General features: G+C 34.4%; 1 protein-coding gene across 1 annotated transcript in view; it reads right to left on the reverse strand.

The window, feature by feature from the left end:
- GPR137C (G protein-coupled receptor 137C) overlaps nucleotides 1-25242 on the reverse strand; it is a 66820-nt gene that overhangs the window by 8529 nt on the left and 33049 nt on the right. The window contains exons 2-3 of the mRNA XM_006735565.3: nucleotides 18055-18098; nucleotides 16372-16600 (exon numbers count right to left, since the gene is read on the reverse strand). Of these exons, the coding sequence (XP_006735628.2) occupies nucleotides 16372-16600; nucleotides 18055-18098 (273 nt within the window). The remainder of the gene's footprint in view (nucleotides 1-16371; nucleotides 16601-18054; nucleotides 18099-25242) is intronic.

Raw genomic sequence — 25242 nt, forward strand, 5'->3', positions numbered from 1 at the left:
AAATGGATGTACACTTTTACACTTCCAACAAAGTATGAAAGCTCCAGTTGCTCCACATCCTAGCCAATATTAGGGGTTTTCAATCTTTCTAATTTTAGCCATGCTGGTGGATGTGTAGTTGTATCTCATTTTGGTTTTAATTTGCATTTCCCCAAAGACTGACATTTGGCTTATTGGCCATTTGTATATCTTCTTTGTGAAAAATCTGTTCATATCTTTGACCACTTCTAAATTGGGCTATCTTTTTTTTTTTTTTTTTGAGTTGTAGGAGATCTCTATATATGCTGGAAATGAGTCCCTTGTCAGAAATATGTATTGCAAATATTTTCTTGACGTCTGTGGTTTGCCTTTGCATTTTCTTAGTCTTTTATTTGCATGAGAAATTTGAACTTTTAATTAAGTTTAATTTATCAATTTATTCCTTCTGATTACTTTCTATGACCTAAGAGATCTTTGCTTACTCCCAGCTTGTAAAGATATTTTTCTGTATTTACCTCTAGAAGCTTAAGAGTTTTTTCATTTATATTTAGGTCTATGATCCATTTTTTCCAGCCTCATTTTCCCTTTGGACTGCTTTAGCACCTTTGTCAAAAATCAAAAGACCTTGTAAGTGTGGATTGATTTCTAGGCTTTCTGTTCTGTTCCATTGATCTGTTTGCCTCTTTATGCTAGTCACAGAGTGTTTTAATTATTGTAGCTTTATACTAAATTTCAAAGCCATGTAGTGTAAGTCCCTGCTTTTTAAGGGTTTCTTTCTGCATTGTTCAATATAATAGCCATTAGCTACATATGAGTATTTACATTTAAATTAAGTTAAATTAAATTAAATTAAATTATTTATTTACTTGAGAGAGAGAGAACGCACCGCGCATGAGGGGCAGGAAGGCGCAGAGGGAGAAGGAGTGGGAGAACCACTGGATATTATATGCAACCGATGAATCACTACACTCTACCTCTGAAACTAATAATACACTATATGTTAATTAATTGAATTTAAATAAAATATTTAAAAATTAAATTATCAAATCCTCTGTCACAACAGCTACCTTTCAAGTGCTCAATAGTTAACATATGGCTAGTTACAATACTGAATAATGGAGATATAAAATACTTTCATCATCACACAAACTTCTATTAGAAAGCACTACTTTATTTTTTTTTAATTTTATTTATTTATCAGATAGAGAAAGAGAGAGAGAATGAGCACAAGCAGGGGGAGCGGCAGGCAGAGGCAGAGAGAGAAGCAGACTCCCTGCCGAGCAAGGAGCCCGATGCGGGACTCCATCCCAGGACCCTGGGATAATGACCTAAGCCAAAGGCAGACGCTCAACCAACTGAGCCACCCAGGCGTCCCTAGAAAGCACTACTTTAAAAATATTTTTAGGTCCTTTTCATTTCCACATACGTTTTAGAATAAAATTGCCAATTTCCATTTTTAAGAACCTCATGATAGAATTATGATTAGTATTGCTTTGAATCTGTAGATCATTTTGGGGAGAATTGCCATCTTAACCATACTGCATCTTCCGATCCATGAACAATGGTCTCCATTGATTTAGGTCTTCTTTACTTTCTCTCAGCAATATTTTGTAGTTTTCAGTATAGAGGTATTATTTTTTGGAAAATTTGTTCCTAAGTATTTTGTTTTTTGATGTTAATATAAATGGGGTTATTTTTTTGAATTTCATCTTCTAGTTATCTGCTCTTGATATCTATAAAAATACAATATAATTTTGTATTTTGACCTTGTATCCTGAGAACCTGCTACATTCAAAGTTCTAGTAGCTATCTAGCTATTTAAATATTTAGTTATTTAAGATGTTCTACATAAGCAATTCTGTTGTCTGCAATTAGTGGACAGTTTTACTTTTTTATTTCCAATTTTATACCTTTTGTTTCTTTTTCTTGTTTTATTGGAATATTGAATAGAAATGGTGAGAATGGGCATCCTTGCTTTGTTCCCAATCCTAGGGACAAAACAATACTTTAGTATGATATTGATTGTAGGTATTTATAGATGTCTTTTTATCAGATCGAGGAATGTTCCTAGTATTCTCTATTCCGTTTTGTTTTTTTTTTTAAATCATGGAGGGTGCTGAATTTTGTCAAATACTTTTTCTACATCAATTCAATTTATTATTTGTTTTTTTCTCTTTGTTCTCTTAATGTAGTGAATTAAATTGATTGGTTTTCAAATGTTAAACCAATGCCGCATTCCTGGGATAAACTCTTCTTGGTCATGATTTATTATTCTTTTTATGTGTTGCTTAGATTCTGTGTCTGTAAGTATAAGGGACACTAGTTTGTAATTTTTATTTGTTTTATAATATCTTTGTGAAGTTTTGGTATCACAGTAAAGCTGTCCTCATTAAATATGTTGGAAAATGTTCCTTCCTTCTCTATTTTCAAAAGAACTTGTTTATTATTTTTAAAAATATTTGATAAAATTAACCAGTGAAACCATCTGGCCCTAGAGTTTTCTTTGAGGGAAATTTCTGATAACAACTTAAATTTCCTTAAGAAATTTAAGGGCTATTCAGATTTTATATTTTGTCTTCTAGCAATTTGTTAAGTTGTATTTTTAAAGCAATTTGTCCATTTCCTCTAAGTTGTCAAATTTACCCACAAAGAGTTGTTCATAATATTCCTTCATTTTTCTTTTAATGCCTAGTAAGATCTATAGTGATATTCTCTCTTTCATTCATGGTATTGGCAGTTTGTATTTTCACTCTGCTTTTTTCTGTACATGAAATTTGTTGATCCATTCACAGAATTAACTTTTGGTTTTATTTTCTTCATTGTTTATTTTCTGTTTCACTGATTTCTATTCTTATCTTTATTATCGCAGTCCTTCTACTTATTTTGTCTCCTTTTTTTTTTTTTTTAACTTTTTCCTAGTTTCCCCTTGTAGTTTCTAAGGTGAAATCTTAGGTCACAATTTTATCTTTCTTCTATTCTAATATAGAGCATTTAAAGGTATATTTTTCTCTTCAAGCACTATTTCAGCAGTGTCCTACAAATTTTGGCATATTATATTTTATTATCCTTCTATATGAAATATTTTCTTTTCTTTCTTTCTTTTTTTTTTTTAAAGATTTTACTTATTTGTCAGAGAGAGAGAGAGCATAAGCAGGGGGAGCTGCAAGCAGAGGGAGAAGCAGGCTCCCTGTGATGTAGGACTTGATCCCAGGACCCTGGGATCAGGACCTGAGCCAAAGGCAGATGCTTAACCAATGAGCCACCCAGGCATCCCTACATGAAATATTTTCTAATTTCCCTTGTGATTTCTTCCTTTTCCCATGAGTTATTTAGAATTACATTGTATAATTTTTAAATATTTGGATTTTTTAATATATCATATTGTTATTGATATTTAATTGCATTATGGCAAGAGAACACTCTTTGAATCCAGTCCTTTTCAATTAGCAATAATCACACCTCGGATAAACCTCATTGGCTACGATACTATGGTTTATTTTGATGACCATTTCCATGCTCAGTTGAAAGAAATGTGTACTCTCCAGTTATTGAGAGTCAATTAGCTTAAGCGTGTTGATAGTGTTGTTCAGATTTTTTGCACTGATTCTTTGTTTTATCAATTGTTGAGGATGGGGCATCACAATTTCCAACTACAATTGTACAAATTTCCCCCCCTTTATTTCTTACTATTTGGTAAATCTTTTTTCTGCTTTATTTCCTTGGCTTCATGTGCACATTTATATTTTTTTAAATTTAAACTCAATTAGCTAACATATAGTACATCATTAGTTTCAGATGTAGAGTTCAATAATTCATCAGTTGCATATAACACCCAGTGCTCATCACATCACGTGCCCTCCTTAATGCCCATATTTATAATTTTTATGTCTTTCTGAAGAAATGTATCTCTTTATATTTGGTAATACTCTTTGCTTCCTGATGAAAGGTATCTTTTCATATCTGGTAATACTCTGTCTTTAAGTCTATTTTATCTGATATTAAAGGGCCTTCTACTCTTATAGTGAATACATAGTATATTAGTTTCCATCTATTTATTTTTGACATACCTTTTTTATATTTAAAGTGCCATTTTGACAGTCTCTACTTTTTAATGGGAGTGTTTAGTCCATTAACGTTGAATATAATTGGTGATATGTTTGGATTTAGATCTTACAGTTTACTGTTTGTTTTCTGTTTGCCCTTCTTGTGTTTTGTTGTTGGTGTTGTTTGTTTTTCCTCTATCTCTTATTTCCTGTGTTCTTTTGGGTTAATTGAATATTTTTTAGAATTCCATTTTAATTTATCTATTGGATTTTTAACTATACTTAACTAGTGTTTGTTTTGTTTTGCCTTACATGCTGCTCTAGGGCAGCAATTTTTTTTTTTAAAGATTTTATTTATTTATTTAAGAGAGAGAGAAAGCACATGAGAGGGGGGAGGGTGAGAGGGAGAAGCAGACTCCCTGATGAGCAGGGAGCCCGATATGGGACTCGATCCAGGGACTCCAGGATCATGACCTGAGCCGAAGGCAGTCACTTAACCAACTGAGCCACCCACGCTAGGGCAGCAGTTCTTAAAAAGTCTGGTCCAGGGACCTTAAAGATCAAAATCAAAATGATTAAAAATACTGAGATGTTTTGTACTCTAATTCTCTTTAGAATGCACAGCAGAGTTTTCCAGAGGCTACATGATAAGTGATGTCAACATTTTGTGTGCATATGTATTTTTGTGTTTTCTAGAATTCCTGTTATAATAAAATTAGGGTATAAATATGTGCACTTTCAGAGATGAACTCAGCTTGTTCTCTTACTTTTACTGGGTTCTTTCTAGTTTTCTCTGGTTATACCTGTTATATCTGCTGAAACCTTAATATCATCCAATACTTAGTTATTTTGAAATCCTGTATCTCCATGGAAATACAACAGGAATAGGTATTCCTGATAGATTTGTTTTACAATATTTAAGAATTTTAAAAAATTTAAAATTTGATATTAAACTCATTTTAGAAATTAGTCATATTTTACTCTAAAGTGAAAACATATTTTTTTTCATATTTAAGAATGGATTGTTGGGTTAAGAATGGGGAATTATTTTTTAATGGATACAGAGTTTCAGTATGGGGTAATGAAATGTTCTGGTGATGGTTGTACAACAATATGAATATACTTAATGCCACTGAATTGTAAACTTAAAAATGAGTAAAATGGTTACTTTAATGTTATATATATTTTGCCACAATAAAAAATATCTTTCTCAACACACAATGTCCTTGTTTACCTCTAAGATGCTGAGAAAGATGAAAGTGATTAGAATTCTCTGACTCAATAAAGAAAGGCATCTACCTCAAAGGAACTGGATGAGACTGATTTCTGTTTTGTTTTATCAAATAAAATGTAATGAAAACTATCTTTCAATAGGCTTTGCAAATGTTGATAATTTACCTTATTGTGTCTTCTGTGAGAGAAACTTTTTGAATAGTATTATGGCCCAGTGAGGCTGCAGCATCATTTTGAGACCAATCATTCAGAGTTTAAAAGCAAAAGGAATTGAAAATTTAAATGCAGGTGTGGTGAGCACTTTAAATGTCAAAAATTGTTTTTATAACTTTCCAAACTAGGAACGAAAAAGCCATTCAAACATTTCACAGACTACATTATTATATTGCTATAATATATAGCATTGACTATACATTGGTTGAGAAAGCACACATAGTTGAGAAACCAGTAAAGCCTTACAGAGTTGACATTGCTGAATGCCTGCCGGATGGGAAGTCCATTCAAGAAATTATGGCATTGCCATTTTCCAATAATACAGAAATTCACTGATTTAAAGACGTAACTGAAAACAAAGAGTGATTTAATATCTTGTCTACAGATTTGTTTTTTGTCTTACAAATAAGTGAACCTGATAGAGCAAGACTAATTTTTTTGAATTCGTCTTTTGTCAGCACCAGGTAATCATCCAGGAAGATATTCTTTTAGGTCAATGTCTGAGAAGAAACATAAGTGGCTGAAATATCCAAAGTGTTGAAAACTCTTCTGATTGTTTATTGTGGGTCAACTATGTTGCTTCGCTCACTAATGGTACAAAAACAATGGTAACTAAAACGTCTGGGCCTGAGCACAAATCAAAGCAGTGGCACCAAATTGTGTTGTATTCTTTACTGCTATGCACTTCCAATTGAAAAAGAAAGTCAGTTTCACTTAAGAATATCCTTGATGAGGCAGTGAAAATATTTATTAGTTACCAACCCTAGAGTATGTGTCTATTTAATAGTCTGTGTGATGAGATGAGACAATTACAGCAATTCTACTGCATGCTGAAGTAGAATGGTTGTCTTGAGTAAAAGCACTTATGTGGTTGTTTGACTTGTGAGCTGAAGTAGCCACTTTTTCTTTGGTTATACACAGAGTATTAACCAGATACGAAAAGAACACCATTTTTGACTTAAACAACTATGGAAGACAGACAATGGTTATTCAGACTTGGTTATTGGGTATACATTCTTTTGAAAATAAATGAAATGAGCCTTTCACTTCAAGGAAAATACCTGACACTATTGCCAATGGTGAAATATAAATTTTCAAATTAAAATTAAAATTTTTGAAAGCTTGTAAGGACTCATGTCCACGGCAAGACTGGTGTGCCAGCTTCTGAAAACTTAAACACTTTTCTAATGAGATTGGAGGTGATATTAACACATGTGATTTTGAATATTGTCCAATGAAATGTATCATCATTTTGAAGATCTGTGACCACTCTCTTTCAATGATCAATGCACGATGTTACACAATCATTCAAAGTGCAAGATAGACCAATGGTAGTACAGAAGGTTCACTAATATGGTTTTAGATTCCACATGGCAACTAACCTTCAAGAAACCTCCACTTCAGATTTTTGGTGTACTATTAGAGAAGAATATACACAATTATTTGAAAAGGTTATTAAAATTCTCCTCCATTTTTCAACTACATATATGTGGGAGGATTTTCTTCATATACTTCAACTTAAATGACATATCACAGCAGATTAAATGCAGAAGAAAACATGAAAATCCGGCTGTCTTTCATTAAATTAGAAATTAAAGAGATCTGCAAAAGGTAAAACAATGTCGATCTTCTAATTTATTTTTGTTTTGGAAAATACAATTATATTTCATAAAAACATGTTAACACAGTGCTCACTTCGGCAGCACATATACTAAAAACATGTTAACACAATGGATTTTTTATTGTTATTTTAAATGAATTAATAAATAAATATTTTTAGAATTCCTCAATTTTTATTTCTAATAATGTATATATAGGTAACTATAATCTATATAAACAATAGCTCTTTGGGGTTCTCAATAATTTTCAGGGAAGTAATGGGGTCTTGAGACTAAAAAGTTTGAGAACCACTACTCTAGATATTATAATATATATCCTTAACTTTTCATGGTCTAAGTAATAGTTAATATCATACCACTTGACATAAAATGTAAGAACTTTGTAACCATATGATACATTTATCCCCTGTCCTTTATGCTATAGTTGCTATGGTTGTTATATATACTATATAGAGAATTATATATGTACATATGTAAGCCTCACATTATGTTTTGCTTTGCACAGTCATATTTCTTTTTTAGAAATTAAGAAATTATATTTACCCACATATTTACTATTTCTTGTATTCTTCATTCCTTCCTGAAGAGATGAAATTCAAACTGACTTTATTTCCCTTCAGTCTGTAGAATTTCCTTAACATTTCTTATAATGCAGGTCTGCTGGTAACTAACCCTCTTAGTTCTATTGGAAGATGCTTTTATTTTTCATCATGCTTTATATTCGTTATATTTTGATTGGATATAGATTTCAGAGTTGACCACATTTTTCCTTCAGCATGTTAAAGATGTTTCCATGTCTTCTGGCCTCCTTTATTTCTGATGAGAAGTGATTGATCATTTGAATCAATGTTCCCTTATGTATGTGTCATTTTTCTCTGCTTTCAAGATTTGCTTTTTATTTTTGGTTTTAAGTACTTTGACTATAATGAACTTAGGTGAAACTTTCTTTATATTTATCCTGATTGGGGTTGCTGAGCTTCATGAAACTGTAAATTTATGTCTTTCATCAAAATTGAAAAATTTCAATCATGATTTCTTCAAATATTTTTTCCAACCTCATTTTTTCTCTCTTTTCCTTTGGGGATTCCACTTATACATACTTAGGTCCTGAGACTCTGTTCATTTTATTATCATCTTTCCCCTCACCCTCCTCTGTTCTTCAATTTGGATACTCTCTGTTGATTTAAGTTCATTGACTTTTTTCTTCTTTCATCCCCTATCTGCTGTTAAGCCCAACTGGTGACTTTTTAATTTTAAATATTGTACTTTTTGATTCTAGAATTTCGTTTTATAGTTTCTATTTCTCCTGAGACTTCCTATTTATCTATCAAAGTATATTTTCCTTAACCATACTTGAGCATATTATAAAATCTTTGTCTGATATGGCCAACATCTAAGTCATCTGGAAGGGGGAATTGCCTCCAATGATTGTTTTTTGCTTTTTGAGTATGAGTTGTATTTTTCCTGTTTCTTCATATATCCAGTTACCTTGGATTGTGTTCTGGACCTTGCCAGTGACATGTTTTAGAGAGTTTGGATTCTGTTATATTCTTCTGAAAATTACTGATTTTTTTTTTCTTTTCCTTTTTTTTTTTTTTAAGCAAAAATTAACTTGGCTAGACTCAAATCCCAAACCATCTCCTAAGAATGGATAGCAGCTGGAATATCCTTAACTATGCTGCTTTAATTCTGTCCTGCTCATATGTAGTTCAGGTATCAGATAAAAATTTGGCAGAATTTGTCATCAGAATTTGTAGCTTCCTCTATCTGGGTGTCTTCTTCCTGATATTTCCCACTCATTTCCCATCTGTGGTAGTTACTTGAATTTTGTCTTCTGATTCATCAAGCAAGTAAAACTCTTCAAGTTTTGGCTGCCCCATGGATGAGAACTTCCCTCAGGCTAGAAGCTGTAAAAAACAGGAAACTTACTCAGTGTCATTTTCTTCTTCTAAGCGGTTGCTCTCCAGTGCCTTCAGTGTTTTTATATTTTGTCCAGAATTTATCATTGCTATCTGTGGAAGGTTTGTCCAATAGAAGCTACTCAGCCATTACCAGAAGCAGAATCCTACGTATATTTTTTTGAAACAATCTCACAAATGCTATTTCCATTTTGAAATTAAAATGCCAAACTAAGCAACAATAAGAAAACAAAGTAATACCAAAAATGCCAAACTAAGCATCAACAATCAGAAAACAAAGTAATAGCGATTAGCAAATTAAAAAATAATACAGTTGATCCTTGAACAACAGGTCTGAATTCCATGGGTCCATTTATACACAGATTTTTTTGTTTAATACTCAGTATTGTAAATGTATTTTCTCTTGCTTATGATTTTTTTTTAAGACTTTTTATTTATTCATTTGAGAGAGAGAGGGAGAGAGACAGAGAGAGCATGAGTGAGAGCACGAGCAGGGGGGAGAGTCAGAGGGAGAGGGAGAAACAGACTCCCTGCTGAGCAGGGAGCCCGACTCAAGGCTCAATCCCAGGACCCCAGGATCATGACCTGAACTGAAGGCAGACACTTAACCAACTGAGCCACCCAGGCACCCCTTACTTACTTATGATCCTCTTAATAACATTTTCTTTCCTCTAGTTTACTTTATTATAAGAAAACAGTATATAATACATATAATATACAAACAAAGTATATGTTAACTGATTGTTTTTATTATTGATAAGGCTTCCAGTCAACAGTAGGCTATTAGTAGTTAAATTTTTGGGGAGTCAGTGTGTCACCTATGCTTAAAAAGAAACAAAGATATTAGAAGAAGTTTTTGGGGAGTCAAAAGTTATATGTGGATTTTATTTTATTTTAATTTTTAAAAAGATTTATTTATTTATGAGAGAGACTATGAGTGGGGGAAGGGGCAGAGGGAGATTGTGAGAGAGAATCTCAAGCAGACTCCCCGCTGAGCAGAGCCCCAACATGGGGCTCGATCCCAGGACCCTGAGATCATGACCTGAGCCAAAATCAAGAGTCAGCCACTTAACCAAACTGAGCCACCCAGGCACCCTGTCATATGTGGGTTTTAAACTGTGTAGTGGGTCAGTGTCCCTAATCCCTCTGTTGTTCAAGGGTCAACTGAATTTTGATAATTATAAGATCTAAACAGTTTCAAAAATAGTTTCATGCTGCAAAGACAATGAAATTAGATCTCTGGCTCTTATGGATTTTTAAAAATGGGACAAGTGTGTGGTGGGTCTACTCAGCAACAGAATAATAAGTAAGACTTGGGGTATAAGAACTGGAGTAATGAAGGCAGCAAAGTAAAGAAGTGCCACAACTTAAGATGGATAGAGTAAATACTCATAATTCAGGAGAAATTATAGCAAAGTACTGGGAAAGTGGTAATCATACCATTACAGAGGATGGTGCAGCCTCTATTTCCCTACCAGAATCCTCCCCAAATTCTGGTTAAATCATATTTCGAGGTGGTGGAAGAGAGACACTCATAGTATTTTAGCCTATTTCTTTAATTATGACTTAAATTACTATAAACCACTGCCTTGATTTTATAGGATCAGCTGGTCTGCATGAAAGATCAGAAATATCAGTCAAATTGAATGTTACTGTGTCTCTGCAAGATGCTGATGCTGTTTCCCATTCCAATACATTAAATTAATATAGATAAAGGGTTGAGTGAACATTGGACAGAAAGGTTTACATAGTAATTAAAACTTATGAATTCAGGAGAGAGAGAATGCATTATTTGCAAATGGCTGACTAGACTGAGAGACAAGCTGATCTGATACTAAGTATCAGAAAATGATTCCTTTTACAATCTCACCTAGATATAAAATTGTGCATATCCCTGACCAGAGAAATAAACCTAAAAGCTTAACTTTTATTCCAACCAGGCCACTGACTGGTCTTTTATACAGATAATCCTAACCTATCATTATAGGGACTAAGCATCTACATTGGTTTAAACGTTTTTGTGCTGATAAGTTATTTTGTTCATTAAAAATGATATATGTTCTATAGGCGCCTGGGTGGCTCAGTCGTTAAGCATCTGCCTTCGGCTCAGGTCATGATCCCAGGGTCCTGGGATCGAGCCCCACATCGGGCTCCCTGCTTGGTGGGAGGCCTGCTTCCCCCTCTCTCTCTCCCCCTGCTTGTGTTCCCTCTCTTGCTGTGTCTCTCTCTGTTAAATAAATAAATAAAATCTTTTAAAAAAATGATATGTGTTCTATATTTTTATAATTATTCTTATTTTTTTCTGAAATGGAAAGGAATATTAGAGTAAAAATAATTTTATCAGTATGCATTTATTTTTTAAAAGATTTATTTATTTGAGAGACAGAGTGAGAGCGAGTGCGAGCTGGGAGAGGGGTAGACAGGGAGAGAGTCTTAAGCAGACTCTACCCTGAGCCTAGAGCCCCAAGCCCCGAGCCTGGAGCATGGAGCACAGAGCCTGGAGCTCGGAGCCTAAAGCCTGGAGCTCGGAGCCTAATGTGGGGCTCGATCTCATGACCCTAAGACCACAATCTGAGCTGAAACCAAGAGTTGGACACTAAACCAACTATGCCACCCAAAAGCCCCATCAGTATGCATTTTTTTTTTTTTAGATTTTATTTATTTGAGAGAGAGAGAGACAGAGATAGTGAGAGAGAGCACAGTGGGGAGGAGAGGGAGAAGCAGGCTCCCCGCAGAGCAGGGAGCCCGATGCAGGAATTGATCCCAGGACCCCGGGATCATGACCTGAGCTGAAGGCAGACGCTTAACCGACTGAGCCACCAAGGTGCCCATCACTATGCATTTTAATGTTAAAAGTTATGCTATAATTCTGATAAAAATTAAATAAATTCGAATGTACCACAGAAATCATAGAAATGAAGGCAAAGCAAACAGCAATAAAAAAAACCAATGGGAGAAAAACACCAATACTAACACATAATCATGTCAATAAATACAAACGATTTGTTTACCATATAAAGTGTTTGTTAAAACCCCAACAAATCTATATTTTAAGTTAATGAAATACACTTGAAATATTAGCAATAGATAAAAAGTTAAGATAGCATCATCTATCATGACCATGCAAATAAAAGAATATTAAGATTGTAATAAAAGATACAGTAGTTTTCAGAACAAAGATGCCTATGATTAAAAATGCATTACAGAATTTCAACAATATTTTTTTCTAAAAATTTTAAAGGGAAGCTAGTTAAATATTAGATGAAATGTGACCTATTAGAGACTTCAACCCTTATCAAAAGCTGTGTGGAATGGTACATAAATAAGGTGGAGTCACATAAAATTTAAATAAAATATTTAAATAAAATATTTAAAAGAGAAATTCACTTCTTCAATGATTCTTATTCTGTTTTGGATCACTGTTCCTTTTGAGAATTTGATTACATGTATAGGACCCCTTTCCAGTTAAATTTTGCCAACAATTTCAGGTATTCAAGAACTTCCTGAAACTACATTACCATCTCTTAGTACATGTTAGGATCATAATAGCTAACATTTAAAAGCACGTCCCAAGTGCTAGGCATTATACCAAGCACTTTATATAAAATTTCATTTAGTCCTTTTAACCACCTTACAAGGTATGACCTTACCCTAATAATAACCTATAAGATCAGCACTATCATTATTTCTATTTTACAGATCAGCTGACTGAAGCTTAGAGATGCTGTTACTTGTCCACTGCCACATAGCCAGTAAACAGGAGATGGGATTTATGGCCTTATCTCCTTGATCTCAGGTTTCCAGCTCTTAATCATTATGACACTTCACTAAGGTCTTTCCAAATTAACTAAAAATTGGTATATCTGAAAAAAAGATATAAACATATCCAAAATATATCCAATACCATTTTTTATTTATACCACCCTCATTGCAAAAGAGAATTTGAAGTAGTTACAGAGATGCACACAAAATAAAAAAAATATACAGGAATGTGTATGTGTGTGGTGGTGCTGGGGAATAAGAAAATGAGATAAAACTAGAGGTAGAGCCAGAACTCAAAGTGGATATCATAAGGTCATCTATGATTGATGTAGAGGTGAGCCACATATTTGCCGCTGAATGGCATAGTGGTCGGAGAAAAAAAGGATTTAATCAATACTGTTTTACCTGGTACTGAACTGGAGAAAAAGATCTTTTCTGTGGAACACTGTGTAGACAATATTCTTAAGAACATTATATAATAGTGACTTTTAAGATAAACATTTCTTACATATTTCTTTGTATAGGCCAAAGCATGATGTCAAAGTACAAGTCAGAACAGACAATTCTATCCATGGTACAATGTAGTCTGAGTACAAAACATGTGGACTGGGCTAAAGATAAACTGTAGAATAGATAGGAAAGACTAGATATCTTTTCAGGTAATCTTTCTGGCGATTAAGTTTTTTAATTTAACAGTTAAGAGTTTATTTCAAGAACCTGGAATACAGAAATTCTATAATGTTTAGTAAGCCAGATTCATATGCATAGACACTCAAGCAGAGGGTAAAACTGGTAACTTCTCATGGAAGTCGGGGGACCTGAATAGGATAGATGTCTAAATTTTAGACCTTCCACCAAAATAAGTTGAAGGAAGACCTATAGATAAAGATAATATCTAATTCACATTGATATATAAGTATGTAATGTTGGAGGCATGACTGAAATTGAAACAGAAAATTTCCTTTGGTTTTGTTAAATGAGAATGTTCGTACAATATAACAAGATGATGGGAAGCTGCCAAAGCAGTACTTGAGAAAACATATCACTCTAAATATCTTGTTTACAAAATAATAAATCATGTATCTATGTAAGAACACAGACAAAGGACAAAGTAAAAACCTTAAATATGTAAGAAAATAAAAAAATGAAAGAGCAGAAATAAACTATTCAAATTGACAATAACTAATATTTAAAACCCCCCCGAGTTGCTACTTTGAAAAAGAGAACCAATACACAGCACTGTCCTAGTTGCTAACCAAATAAACAAAAATTTTTTTAAGGAGAAATCAGATAGTTGTTTCTAAATTTTATTTTTGAAGTGAAGGAGAAGGAATCAAATTAAGTTCATAAAAACGGGAAACACTAGAGTTATGCCTTCAAAGTTTGGTAAGATGAGTACCCACAGGTATAGAGCACTGGGTGGGGGAGAGATGTTCCTGGAAAATGAAACAGCCTAAGGATACAGAGACAGGAAAGAATATTGTGTGTCATTTAGAAATAAGGTAGGTAAGATTGAGTTGAAACAAATCATGGAAGATCTCATTATCCCTGAATATGTAGGAGAAGGAAAGAAGAATAAAAAGAAAAACAAGACCAAAGTCTGAGCTTTAAGGAAATGCTCTTAGGGATAGTAGGAAGCAGACTCAGTTTGAAAGTGGCAGAGGTAGATGTTCAGCCTATATTTGTTGATTGAATAAAAGAAATGGCTATTCCTGTACAGAAGTCAAAAAATAAAAATGGGCCTAGTGATTTTACAAGGAGAACATGGAAGCAACATGATGTACTCTTTGAATAAGTAAGTTTATGACCTAGTTAGGAAGACCAAGAACTACATAACAATACAATGTAATACAAATAATCTAGTATCTCATATTATATTTACCTTTAAAGGCATGTATTTAAGCATGTCTCTCCAATGTTCCTAGAGAATTCTGAATCCATGCACCTTTTAAATGTAAGACTTCTAAAATAATAATAATAAAAAAATGAATACCTTTCATACGATAGAGGAAGATGTTTGAAATAATTCTGGAGGAGTTATCAGATGAGATTTTCCTCTCGGATTGGCAACTTTACTATATGCAGAGAAATATCTATTTCAAAGTAAGTAAATCCAAACTTTAAAAGTTGTTAGATATCCAGAAAAGAAGCCTTTTATTTATTTTTTTAAGATTTTTTTTTTTTTAATTTATTTGACAGAGAGAGACACCATGAGAGAGGAAATACAAGCAGGGGGAGTGGGAGAGGGAGAAGCAGGCTTCCCACTGAGCAGTGAGCCCCATGTGGGGCTCGATCCCAGGACCTGAGCCGAAGGCAGACGCTTAACGACTGAGTCACCCAGGCACCCCAAAAAGAAGCCTTTTAAATTCAACCACATCTATTTATGCTTTATCACTACATAAGCACAAGGTATGAATGTTATGGCGATGTTATTACATTAAGTGGAGATGCTGTTGCTACACCAAAAGATTATATACCATAACATTACCATTTTTAACACTAAGCTGAAGCCAGAATTAGCAAAAATATTTACATTTTGGGAACTTTTTAGGATGGAAATTGGATACAATAATTTTCCAGGTAAGATTAATAGGTTTGAAAGTCTCTCTCTCTCTCTGAATATATGTTTTTATTTTTATATCTATATTTATCCTGCATTCTACTGATACATGTTTAAAAACTAAAATTAAAGTATCTACCTAAATTTAAAGGACAAGTTGATTACCATACATTCAATTAAAGCACCTTGCTTTTACTAGGATTATATGAAAGAAGGCAACAATATGTGAAGTCTAACTATATTTCAGAGAACTGTTCTGTTTAAGAGACTATCTTGCTTGTCTTCAGTGAATAGATAATGATGCTAAATTAGGGCAAGCTCGTGAGTATATATAAATCGCACCCCCAAATCCACACATCTATACCCACATACCCAGTGACACATATACACTGTGATGACTGATTCCTGCTCAACCACATTGTCAATCGACAGTAGAGACTTTTATGGTTCTTTGTTAATAAGTTAGCATCGGCCTCTGTTTGTGGATCCAAACAAAGCATAAGGAAAGGCAGAAGCAAGGCATTTATAAATTTAATTACATGACTAGCTGTTTTAAAATCATAGGGTCTTCATATGATGGGATGAAGTAACATTTGCTAAATCTTTATACAAATAAACACCACCTTAGAAGTATGACATCTTAACACTGCCAACCCAAATGTATGTAGACATAATCTGGTAAATTTGTTTAATGGCAATATTATCACCATTACTGACGAAATCTTAAATTGTTAGTGTGGCTTATATATTAGATCATTTGTGACACATTCGCAAAATTCTGGTTTATTTCATTTACCCTCCTATGCAGAGGATATAAGTACAGAAAATACAATATGCTCAATATAAACTTTTAAAAAACTATTATTTAGTAAGGGCCAAGTTTTGAATGCCTTTTAATATCTTGTGACCATTCTTTCAAGCTCAAAAATGTGCCTTACATTCAGAACACTTTTTAAAAAACATAAGCTTTCCATTAAAATATGCTTCACAGGATGAGGATTTGAAGCTAGATTTTCAAGTATAAATTTAAGAAATACACTTACCTTTGATTCGAGGTAGACATTTGCTGATGACATTTTTGTAATTTTGCATATGTAACTAACTAAAGAGATGGCACAAAGAATAAACAGGCTATCATTAATTAATGCTCGAACAAACACAGTCCATTTCAACTGATTTTCTGGGACATCTCCATGGACTAGCATTGCACAAGTCAAGTTCACCACTAAAAAAAGAAGGCTTGCCAATATAAAGCCCAAATGCAACAGAATTCTGAAAGAAAAAAAATAAATTTATTAGATGTTTATATATTAATGAGAGAGTAGACTTAATTCTGAATTAGTGTGCTACTTCAGGTACAATAATACTGTCAGCTTAAAATCTTTATAATTTCATTAAATACAAATTTAAGAATCAGAGTTACTTGGGATATCTTTGCTGTTATGAAATTAGTATCTAAACAATTTTAAAATGGCATTAGGCTTTAAAACATTAATTTAAAAATAACTGAATGGGCCTTGAACTCAGTTGCCTCTACCAGGAAGAATAATATAAGATTATTTTAACACTAATTAAAGTAATCCTGCACTTTTCATTTTTATAACTACTAAACATATTTTCATTGACCTTTCCATTCAAAGAATTACCAGGCTTTTATAATTTGCTTGGAAAATTAATATACTCTATCTAAATTTAAATTGATCACTAATATTAATTTAAGAGGTTAAGGGAAATGTGTTTTAAATAATGTTCAATTTTTATGAACTTCTGACTATCCATAGCAAACATGACTTTCAAACATGACCAAAGAAGAACATAGGGACAGTATATGCAGAGTTTCAAGCACCTCATCAATACCCTGGCTTTCTATAAAGTTGCATGTTTACTATGCATACACAGCAACTCTGAAAATGAAATGCCTCCACTATATTCCCCTAAGAAAAATGAGACCACTGCAACTCTTCAGGTAAGGTGTGGATATTTGTATCAAGTAGCTATAACAGCTATCTATTCCCAATTCAAATATGTTTATAACCTCAATTAATATGAGCCAGAAATTTATTTGGCATCCTAATATCTTCTATTTTGGGTCACTTTCAAGAGTGGGAATCATAAAATGTTGTCTGCCTTTGGAACTAGTTTACAAGAGGCTGATTGAAGGTAATGTGTAATCTGTAACAAGCAATCTTTTTTAAGTGTACATTCAAAGTACAAAGATTTTAGTTTGAGAAGTTCAGATCTTAGTATTCTCTCAGATTATGTAATAAAAATAATAATATATAACTTGAAACCCAAAGTGGACCTTGAAGTTACCCATATACCCAGGGGAAACCAAGGTATAGAGAGGTTAAATGAGTTGCATGGTCAACAAGTTAATTGGAGAATTGGTCTGAAACCCAACTCTCATTTTTGATGTTAGTCAATACAGAAGCATTCCTTATTTCATGGAACTATACTACTATACATGTGTGCCCCAAACAGTAAAATCTAACTTTAGTATGTGTGGGCCCTAGGAAACTCTATCTGTAGCAGAGCAGCAAAAAAAGGTGTTAGGCAGCGATATGGCTGAAGGGGGAGAACTGTCGGTTACTCAATTCATTTCCCATGTGTTAATCTAACTACTGGACTTCCTATAAAATTGCTATAGGACCTTCAGCTACCATGCCCTTCTACCTTGAAAAGTCTATTGTGAAAAAAAATTAGATCTTGCTACTCATGAAACTTACTTGTGTTTGTCAAGTTCAGTGGCACATCTGACTTTACATATAACCTATAAAGAGAGTATAGAAAAAGGTTTTGAAAAAACGTGTAATATAGTATTCCTTTTTTTTTTTAAAGATTTTATTTATGCATTTGAGACACAGAGATACAGAGAGAGAGAGAGAGAGCATGAGCAGGGAGAGAGGCAGAGGGAGAGGGAGAAGCAGGCTCCCCGCTGAGCGAGGAGCCGGATGTGGGGCTCAATCCCAGGACCCTGGGATCATGACCTGAGCCGAAGGCAGACACTTAACCATCTGAGCCACCGAGGTGCCCAAATATTCTTTTTTTTTTTTTTTAAGATTTTATTTATTTGACAGAGAGAGACACAACGAGAGAGGGAACACAAGCAAGGGGAGAGGGAGAGGGAGAAGCAGACTCCCTGCTGTGCAGGGAGCCCAATGCAGGGCTCAATCCCAGTACCCTGGGATCATGACCTGAGCCAAAGGCAGACGCTTAATGACTGAGCCACCCAGGCGCCCCGGCGCCCAAATAAACTTGTTTTGACTTTGTGTTTCAAAGTGATACAACTACAAATAATAATATGTTACGAATAACATAGGTAAATTCAAGTGTTAACATTTGAACTACCACGAAGCAAAAATAAGCAGGTTTCCAAAGCCTTAAATCAATAATAATTTTCTTTGTTATAGTCTCAAATTTAAATTTCTATCATTAAAAATTTAAACAGAATTAATCCAGTTTAAACATTTATTGAACTTTTATTATGAGCCAGACATTGTGCTGGATAGCTTGCCACCTATTCTAAACTTCAATATATTATTTACATTTTGTCTTTTTTTTTTTTAAAGATTTTATTTAGTTATTTGTCAGAGAGATAGAGAGAGAGTGCACACAAGCAGGGAGAGCTGCAGGCAGAGCAGGCACAGGGAGAAGCAGGCTCCCCGCTGAGCAAGGAGCTGGATGCGGGACTCAATCCCAAGACCCTAGGATCATAATCTGAGCTGAAGACAGATGTTTAACTGACTGAGCCACCCAGGTGTCCCACTTACATTTTGTCTTAAAATGGAACTACTTACTTAAATATGAATATGGCTGAATGTTCTCCAAAGATTATTTTCCCCTAAGATTCAATGAAGTAGTAAAAGGAAACAAGGGACCAAAAAATGGACACAAAGATAATGAGCATATATCATATTTAGTAAACTTCCTTCCTTCACAAAGCCTTGCAAAGGGTAGGTTCTCAAATACTTGTTGAATAAAATTAAGTAGGTAGGTAAATAGAATTTGAAATAAACATGGTAAATTCTGAGAGCATAGTGTGGAAGGTCTTAATTTCTTACCGGTGAATTTGGACTTTATTTATTTAGATGATGGGAAGATATTGAAGTTTTTTTATGTAGAAACTCCAAAATATGAAATTTCATTAATCTGGCATCAGTGCACAGGCTAGTACAGAGGAACTATGGTTATAGGACTATTGAAATAGGGTGTGAACTTTGGGGACATGGAAAGAAAGAGGCAAGTATAAAACAGAATAAAAAAATAGTGTAAGTACTCAATAACTTACTAATTCCATTTAAGCATTTATTGAGCACACATTATGAAAGGTGCTGTGGATTCATAAATATAGTAATTGTTTCTGCTCTCAAGGAGTTCAGTTTATTGAAGAAACAGATAAACCATATATTTTGACACACTGTGATATCAATGCAAAAGATACCATCACAACATCTAAGAAGGGGGAAAGATTAATTCAGTCCAAGAAATGGTGTGAGGTAAGGAGAAAAGGGAAAGACTGTGTAGAGCCAGTGAGGACTTCTCAAAGGAAGTAACATTTGAGCCAGATCTAAGTTATGAAGGGCAAATGAGTGTTAGGTAAATGCTCAGGCAAAGATAGCAGCCTGTGCACACATGCATATCTGTGTATTTTGGTTAACCAGAAGCTAGATGTGATACAGGCGTCTAAAATATTATCCTATTAGTTCCCTAATCATTCTCAGATGTATCCATTTTCTCTGTCTCCACTACTAAGGTACATATTACAACACATTTTCAGTTGGTTTCTCTGCTCCCACTCTTTATTCCATCTATATCTTTTGAAGCTAAGTGTTCATTTTACTACTTTTCCTTTATTCTCACCTGTCTATATATAATTTTTATTTTTATTTTTATAAATTGTACTAATATATATATATATAACACAAAACTCACCATTTAACCATTTGTTAAAGATTTTTAAAATTTATTTGAGAGAGAGAGAGAGAGCGTGGGCATGGGGGTGCAGAGGGAGAGGGAGAAGCAGACTCCCTGCCGAGCAGGAGGCTGACACAGCCCATTCCAGGGCACTGAGATCATGACCTGAGCCAAAAGCAGATGCTTAATCAACTGAGCCACCCATGCACCTCTCAACCATTTTTTAGAGACTTATATATTTATTTTACACAGAAAGAGAGAGGGAAAGAGAGAGTGGGGGGAGGGGCAGAGGGAGAGGGAGAGAGAAATTTAAGCAGGCTCTGTGCTGAGCTTGGAGTCCAACACTGAGCTCCATCCCATGACCTTGATATCACGACCTAAGCTGAAACCAAGAGTCAGGAGCTTACCAACTGAGCCACCCAGGCGGCCCCCATTTAAACATTCTTAAGTGTAGGGCGCCTGGGTGGCTCAGTCGGTTAAGCGACTGCCTTCGGCTCGGGTCGTGGTCCCAGGGTCCTGGGATCGAGTCCCACATCGGGCTCTCTGCTCTGCGGGGAGCCTGCTTCTCCCTCTCCCACTCCCCTTGCTTGTGTTCCCTCTCTCGCTGTGTCTCTGTCAAATAAATAAATAAAATCTTTAAAAAAAAAAATATTTTAAACATTCTTAAGTGTATAGTTCAATTACATTAAGTACATTCACATCGTTGTGCAAACTATCACCACCATCCATCTCCAGAACTTTTTCACCCCCCCAAACTAAAACTCTGTATTCATTAAACAATAACTCCTGATTCTTCTCTCCTCCAGCACCTGGCAACCACCATTATACTTTGTCTGTGAATTTTTTTTTTTTAAGATTTTATTTATTTATTTGAGAGAGAGAGAATGAGAGACTGAGAGCACGAGAGGGAAGAGGGCAGAGGGAGAAGCAGACCTCCTGCTTAGCAGGGAGCCCGATGTGGGACTCGATCCCGGGACTCCAGGATCATGACCTGAGCCGAAGGCAGTCGCTTAACCAACTGAGCCACCCAGGCGCCCTCTGTCTGTGAATTTGACTGCTGTAGTAACCTCATCTAAGGGGAATCATACAGTATTTGTTCTTTTGTGATTGGCTCATATCACTTAGCATAATGTCCTCAGGGTTCATCCATGTTGTAACTTGTGTCACATTTTCCATCCCCTTTAAAGCTGAATAAGGTTCAATTTCATCACTGAGTCTCGAAACTGTCACCATCGAATTAAAGAATGGAACACAGGTCCACGGAACAATCACAGGTGTAGAGGTCAGCATGAATACCCATCTTAAAGCTGTGAAAATGACTTTGAAGAATAGAGAACCGGTACAGCTGGAAACACCGAGTATTTGAGGAAATAACATTCGATATTTTATCCTACCAGACAGCTTACCTCTGGATACACTACTTGTGGATGTTGAACCAAAGGTGAAATCTAAGAAAAGGGAAGCTATTGCAGGAAGAGGCCGAGGCCGAGGAAGAGGAAGAGGGGGTCCTAGGCGATAATGTCTCTCAAGATTACTATTTCAAAGTGATACATGATTGGGGATATTTTTTGTACAGGTTTTGTTTGTTTATGTCAGTTTTTAATAAACACAAATGTAGGACAAAAAAAAAAGCTGAATAAGTTTCCATTGTATGTATATATCACAATTTGTCTATCCATTCATCCATCAATGGACAGTTGAGTAGCTTCCACCTTTTGGGTATTGTGAATAATGCTGCTATAAACAATATGTTCTATATATGAACATGTTTTAATATGATTTAAAAAAATGATTTGACAGTAAGTTGTATATATGATGCTCCTTTAACACTAAATGTGTACTTCATTGTATACTTCCTTAAAAAATAAAATTATCTTATGTAACCACAATATAATTATGAATATTATAAAATTGAATGTCAATACAATACTATTACCTAATCTTCAGACCTTATTTAGATTTTGCCTTTTGTTCCAATAATGCCATTTTTGGGGAAAAATAGCAGGATTAATCTGTGCAATTTAATCTCCTTTAATTTTCAATTTTTCCTTTTGTCTTTTCAGTGATTTTGTAGAATGCTTCTCAGTTTGGGTTTATCTGTTTCTTCATAATTAGATTCAGGATATCCATTTTGGTAGGAATACCACAGAAGTGATGGTGCTGCGTTCTTCTCAATGAATTACATCAGGAGGCTCATGATGTTGATTTATCCCATTATTGTGATGCTCACTTTGAGCAATTGGTTAAGGTGGTGTCTACCAAATTTCTCCACTAAGTTACCATTTTTCTCATTGTAATGAGTACCATGTGGAAAGATATTTACAATGTAAACATCTTTTGTTCTTCAAACTTTCATCCACTAGTTTTGGCATCTATTGCCTGAATAAATTATTATTATTATGGGGCATTTTCATTTTAAAAAGTAAATCTGATCATATTACTCCAGGACAAAGCCCACACTCCTTTTGACATAACAGGTCTTTCATCATCTTGCCCCACCTTCCCATCATTGCATCCTTTTATCCCTATCTTCAATCTTATGGTCAGTCATTTTGGATTATCTACAACTCTTCAAATAAGGGATTCAGTTTCACATCTTTGTGCCTTCCTATGCATTTTTACTTTCCCTGAAATAAGCTTTCTGTGTCATATAACAAATTCTAACTCATCCTTCAAGACTTTACCTGTGTTATCTTTTATATGTCACCTTAAATGACTTAGGAAGAGAAACACCACTCTGTATCCTTGCTTTACTAATCACATTTTACAGTATTTATTTACATTTTTATTTACCTCTTAAGAGACACCAGAACTTACTCATATTTATAGCCCTAGTACCGAGCATAAAGCTTGGTTCATAGTAAGTTTTCAGAACATGTTGGAATAAATGACCAGTGATTTTAGGTCAAAGCAAGTGTTTTGGTGAAATACAGCACAAGTGAAATTGGAGGGGCAAGCAGTTGTCCAGTTGTGGAGATGTTGTATAAAAATGCTAAAGAATTAGTCTTTAACTCCCATAAACTCTGTAATACGATTTTATGTTTGAGTGATTTCTTAGGTGAAGTGTAGAAAATGGATTAGAATGGTGTGAAGGACTCTAGTTAAAATATTGTTGAACTTGACTGAGTCTACTCAACCACATTCTCAGGTTATGAACCTAAAGACCTAAATGTGAGAACTGAAAATATAAAAATACTAGAAGAGAGCACAAACAGTAGTTTTTCTGACATTGACCACAGCAACATTTATCTAGCTATGTCTCCTCAGGCAAGGGAAACAAAAGCAAAAACAAACTATTGGGACCACATCAAAATAAAAAGCTTCTGTACAACAAAGGAAACCATCGACAAAACAAAAAGACAACCTACTGAATGGAAGAAGATATTTGCAAACGATATATCCAAAAAGGGGTTAATATCCAAAATATATGAAGAACTTATACAACTCAACACCAAAAAAACAAATAATCTAATTAAAAATGGACAGAAGACATGAACAGACATTTCTTCAAAGAAGACATACAGATGGCCAACATACACATGAAAAGATGCTCAACATCACTCATTATCGGGAAATGCAAATCAAAACCACAATGAGATATCACCTGTCAGAATGCCTAAAATAAAAAACACAAGAAAGAACAAGTCTTGGGATGCCTGGGTGGCTCAGTTGGTTAAGCGTCTGCCTTCAGCTCAGGTCATGATCCCAGGGTCCTGGGATGGAGTCCCACATTGGGCTCCTTGCTCAGCAGGGAGCCTGCTTCTCCCTCTGCCTGCCGCTCTCCCTGCTTGTGCTCTCTCTCTCTCTTACAAATAAATAAATAAAATCTTAAAAAAAAAAGAAAGAACAAGTCTTGGTGAGGATGTGGGAAAAAAGGAACCCTTCGTGCACTATTGGTGGGAATGCAAACTGGTGTGGCCACTGTGGAAAACAGTATGGATGTTCCTCAAAAAATTAAATATCCAGTAATTCAAATACTGGGTATTTACCCAAAGAATATAAAAACACTAATATGAAAAGATATATGCACTTCTATGTTTACTGAAGCATTATTTATGAGAGCCAAGACATGGAAGCAGTCCAAGTGTCCATTGATAGATGAATGGATAAAGAAGATGTGGTACATGTATACAATGGAATATTACTCAGCCATAGAAAACAACAAAATCTTGCCATTTGCAACAACAGAGATGGATCTAGAGGGTATTAGTCTAAGTGAAATGTTAGAGAAAGACAAATACCATATGATTTCACTCATATATGGAATTTAAGAAACAAACAAATGAACAAAGAAAAAAAGAGAGAAACAAATAACAAAAAAGACTCCTAGAGAAAATATAGAGAACAAATTGGTGGTTACCAGAAGGAAGGTGAGTGGAAGGATGGATGAAATAGGTAAAGGGAATTAAGAGTATACTTATTGTGATGAGCAGTGAGTAATGTACAGAATTGTTGAATCACTATATTGTACACTAAAACCAATATAACACTGTAAACAATTATACTGGATAAAAAAGAAAATAATGTTATATGAATGAAATTATACAGTATGTAACCTCTTGGAATTGGATTTTTTCACTCACCATAATTCTTTGGAGATGCATGTAGATTGCTGTGTGTAGGAATAAATTTGTTCTTTAAAAAAAATAAAGCATTGATAGAATGAGTGCACCACTGACAAAAATTTTAAAAAGTCAGATTGTGGAATTGATTCTTAGGTTTAAAATTTATTACATATAGACAGAAATATTGAGAAGATAGGTGAGTTTTGGATTATAATAAGGAAATTACAGTCACCACAGAGATGACAACTGAAACTCAAACTAGAAGACATTTGAAGGAACAATATAGAATAGAAAGTCAACCTATGATATGTTCACATCTAATAGAATGAAAAATCAAAAAGAGGGAAGGAAAGAGAGATAGGCAAAGGAGACAGATCTAAGAATCAGATTAGTCATAGAAAACAGCAGAGTAGTTTAGAGGTAATAGGAAGCAAG

This window comes from Leptonychotes weddellii, chromosome 9 (genome assembly GCF_054177405.1).
Source record: "Leptonychotes weddellii isolate Sample4059 chromosome 9, ASM5417740v2, whole genome shotgun sequence".
Lineage (NCBI taxonomy): Eukaryota > Metazoa > Chordata > Mammalia > Carnivora > Phocidae > Leptonychotes > Leptonychotes weddellii.